At 35.0% G+C, this 3,003-nt stretch overlaps 1 protein-coding gene across 1 annotated transcript; it reads left to right on the plus strand.

Annotated features, from left to right (window-relative positions):
- The first annotated feature begins 268 nt into the window (after nucleotides 1-268).
- LOC127120275 (HVA22-like protein k) lies at nucleotides 269-2,684 on the plus strand. The gene is made up of 8 exons (XM_051050685.1): nucleotides 269-496; nucleotides 672-730; nucleotides 823-920; nucleotides 1,071-1,122; nucleotides 1,258-1,321; nucleotides 1,860-1,955; nucleotides 2,098-2,170; nucleotides 2,263-2,684. Exons 1-8 carry the CDS (start codon nucleotides 464-466, stop codon nucleotides 2,373-2,375), a joined length of 588 nt encoding a protein of 195 aa, XP_050906642.1. The 5' UTR covers nucleotides 269-463; the 3' UTR covers nucleotides 2,376-2,684.
- The last annotated feature ends 319 nt before the right edge of the window (nucleotides 2,685-3,003 follow it).

Consider the following 3,003-nt stretch of genomic DNA (forward strand, 5'->3'; position numbering starts at 1 on the left):
CAGTAAAATTCTTAAAAAAATTTAATATTACTACGTGTCCAGAATTTTGTTTGAATCCCGAGTCTCTAATTTAATTAGAAAAAATCTCTTATTATTATTATTTTTTTAAATTAACAACTAGATTTCTTGAAAAAAAAACTATTATTTTTTTCATACTAGTGGAGAGAGAAAAAATTTATGGGTTGATTTGGTCGAAAGTGTTGGTGTTGACCTAAAGGAGATTTTTGAGATTCTTCTTTTTATTTTTCAAATTTGTAACTTGGTGAAATAAATAATACGTATTTATTTGATGAATGCAACAGTTACATTTTTTTTACGGTTTAGGACAAGTTTTACATGCCTAGTTGAACGGTAACATGAATTAAACCTTAATTTGCATCATCTAACAAATAGATAAAACATAAAAATAGGCAATAAATGTTGGAAGGGAAGAGAACGTTGGTCTGCGCTCCAAAACCTTAGAATGGCTCTCCTCGGATCAAACATAGCAAGCGAGGTTCGCATTCCTTCTTCTTCTCTTTCCGATTCATCTACTTTTGTGTTTTGATTCCGCTATATTTCTACTCTTTTTCACCATGATCGTTTTCTTAGTTTCTAGGGCGTCACGAAATCCCCCAATTAATAGCAATCGAATTTAGGGTTTAGATTGATGCTTGAGCGATTTCGTGCAGGTTGGACTCCGTTTACTCCTTTATCCTCTTGGTTCCAACGTTGTACTTCGGACGGCATGGTAACCTATTTTTCATTTCACTATTTGTACTTTTTTTATATATGATTTTAATGATGTTTTTATTGTAAGTGTTGATTTCATGTTTGTTGTAGTTGTTCTGTGGGAATTGCTTTGCCTGTGTACTCTACATTCAAGGCAATAGAAAGTAAAAACCAAGATGCTCAACAAAGGTGTCTTGTCTACTGGGCAGGTATGGATTTATCTAAATCCCTCGTAAACGATCGACCTTGAATCCGGTCGGTTTGGGTTCGAGCCCGCAAGGGCAGTTGGAGTAGGTGATTGTAAATATAGTTTTTATTATTTATCATGATATATTTATCTCCACTTTTGATATTGACAGCATTCGGCTCGTTCAGCCTCGTTGAAGTATTCACGGACAAGCTTATTTCTTGGTATAGTTTAATCTGTTTAAGTTAGTTGTATTATGTTGTTCCCCTTAAGTTTTTGAAGGTAATTTTTTTCTTTTGAAAACACAATGCACTACCTTCTTGATAGCATGATTTGATCTCTTATATGTTGTAATTCAGGGTTCCCATGTACTATCATGTCAAGTTCGCATTTCTTGTTTGGCTTCAGCTTCCACCTACCAATGTGAGTTTCATAAACATTCAGAGATAGGTTGATTCTTTGATGATCTTTTGAGCCATGTGATCTGTTGAAGGTTACATATGTACTATTTTTTCCTTCCAAAGATCCTTAAGATCATGTATGGTGCGGCCAAATGAAGCTCTGATAGCCATAAACATTTTATTAGAATATCAGTCCGAGTTGTCAGTAGAATAGCGGCGCTATCCCACTATAGCGGAGTGGAGTAGAGGCCGACCGCTATGGGAAAAGCCTTAGCGGTGCAGAACACTATAGCTCCCGCTATAGAGTAAATAACGGCATAGTGGTTCCCGGCCCGGGTGATTTCTGGTCCGCTATCCTATCCCCTATAAAAAACCAAAATGACCCCTTAAATTTATGTTTTCAGGGTAATTTTGGGGTTTTCAATCAAATGTGAGTGATATATTGCAGTAGTTTACAACATTATATTGTCCTCTAGCACATTCAATTGTTTAAAATTTGCCTCTTTAATGCGTCAGCTCTGTTCTGTTATTTTGCTAACAATCTTCTTGCCTTCAAGCAGGGAGCTAAGCAGTTATACATGAACCACATGCGCCCCTTCTTGATTAAGCATCAAGAGAGTCTTGATCGCGTTTTAGGCCTTGCATATTGTGAAGTGGTTTGTCCCAGGCTCTGTTCATTTTTTCTTCAAATTATAGCAATAAAAATCTCGTGCAGATCCCACTTTCTAATGAGTGTTCATTTTCTATCTTTTGAAAGACAATAATATTTAACGGTTGAATTTGAATGAACACGTGCAGATCAAGCTTGTCGGTTCATATCAGAAAGAGATCCAGTCAGTCAAGATCATGGTAGGAAAGATAACCAAATCAGGTGAAACACTATTTCTGTGCTTTGCAATAGATTTTGCTCGTTGTGTAAGCTATTTAAACTGCAAATTGAATTTCTCAATCTGTATGGATCAGCTGATAAAATGTTGAGAAGCCCACCTACCGCATCAGATAGATCATCGAAACATAGTTCGGTTGATGAATCTGCCACGCCTTCCGATGCCGGGCCTGACCAAAACAATAGCTAATCAACCAAAAGGGTTTGGTTCCCTGAAACTTATGAGTCAATATGTTCTTGTTAGACTTAAAATATCAGATACTAGACTTTCATCTATTCGACTTTTGGTAAATGTTGGAATCCTTTTTCTCTGAGAGAAAAACATAAGCTTTCTCTTGATAGGATGTCATAGATAAATTTTCTGAGATTTGCTTTTTTTGCAAAGATTGGAAGCTGTCGATATTTTTGTTAATATTTTGTTTGTTTTATAGATTCACTTTTTGTTTGTCAGTTGATTTTATAGATTAACTTTTAATGAATGATTCATAGTGTTGTTTCACACATTATTTTATACTTGAAAAATACGAGGTTCGTTATACTGAACGAGTCAAAGTTATGCAGACTCACAAATGGTGAACTTAGATTATGCAGATTCACAAATGTTGAAATTACATTTTCTTCGTGGTTTAAATTTTGAAGTTCACGATTTGTCGTTTAATGCTATGATTTGAATCGGTAAATTAAGAAAATCATATCCTATTCTCAATTTGGCCATTGATTTCCAGCAGTAGTTTCATCTCTTCCACAAGTTGTTCAATTTTCATTGTTATTATCATCATGGTTATAGCAAAAAATCATACTTTTATAAGTGATCGAAC

The sequence above is a fragment of the Lathyrus oleraceus genome, chromosome 2 (assembly GCF_024323335.1).
Source record: "Lathyrus oleraceus cultivar Zhongwan6 chromosome 2, CAAS_Psat_ZW6_1.0, whole genome shotgun sequence".
NCBI lineage: Eukaryota > Viridiplantae > Streptophyta > Magnoliopsida > Fabales > Fabaceae > Lathyrus > Lathyrus oleraceus.

Bases quoted from the DNA above. Each gene is read 5' to 3' on its own strand.
- LOC127120275 (XM_051050685.1), top strand. From the start codon at position 464: ATGGCTCTCCTCGGATCAAACATAGCAAGCGAG. The intron at 1,123-1,257 runs GTATAGTTTAAT...GTTGTAATTCAG, and splicing joins ACGGACAAGCTTATTTCTTG to GGTTCCCATGTACTATCATG. The intron at 2,171-2,262 runs GTGAAACACTAT...TGTATGGATCAG, and splicing joins AGGAAAGATAACCAAATCAG to CTGATAAAATGTTGAGAAGC.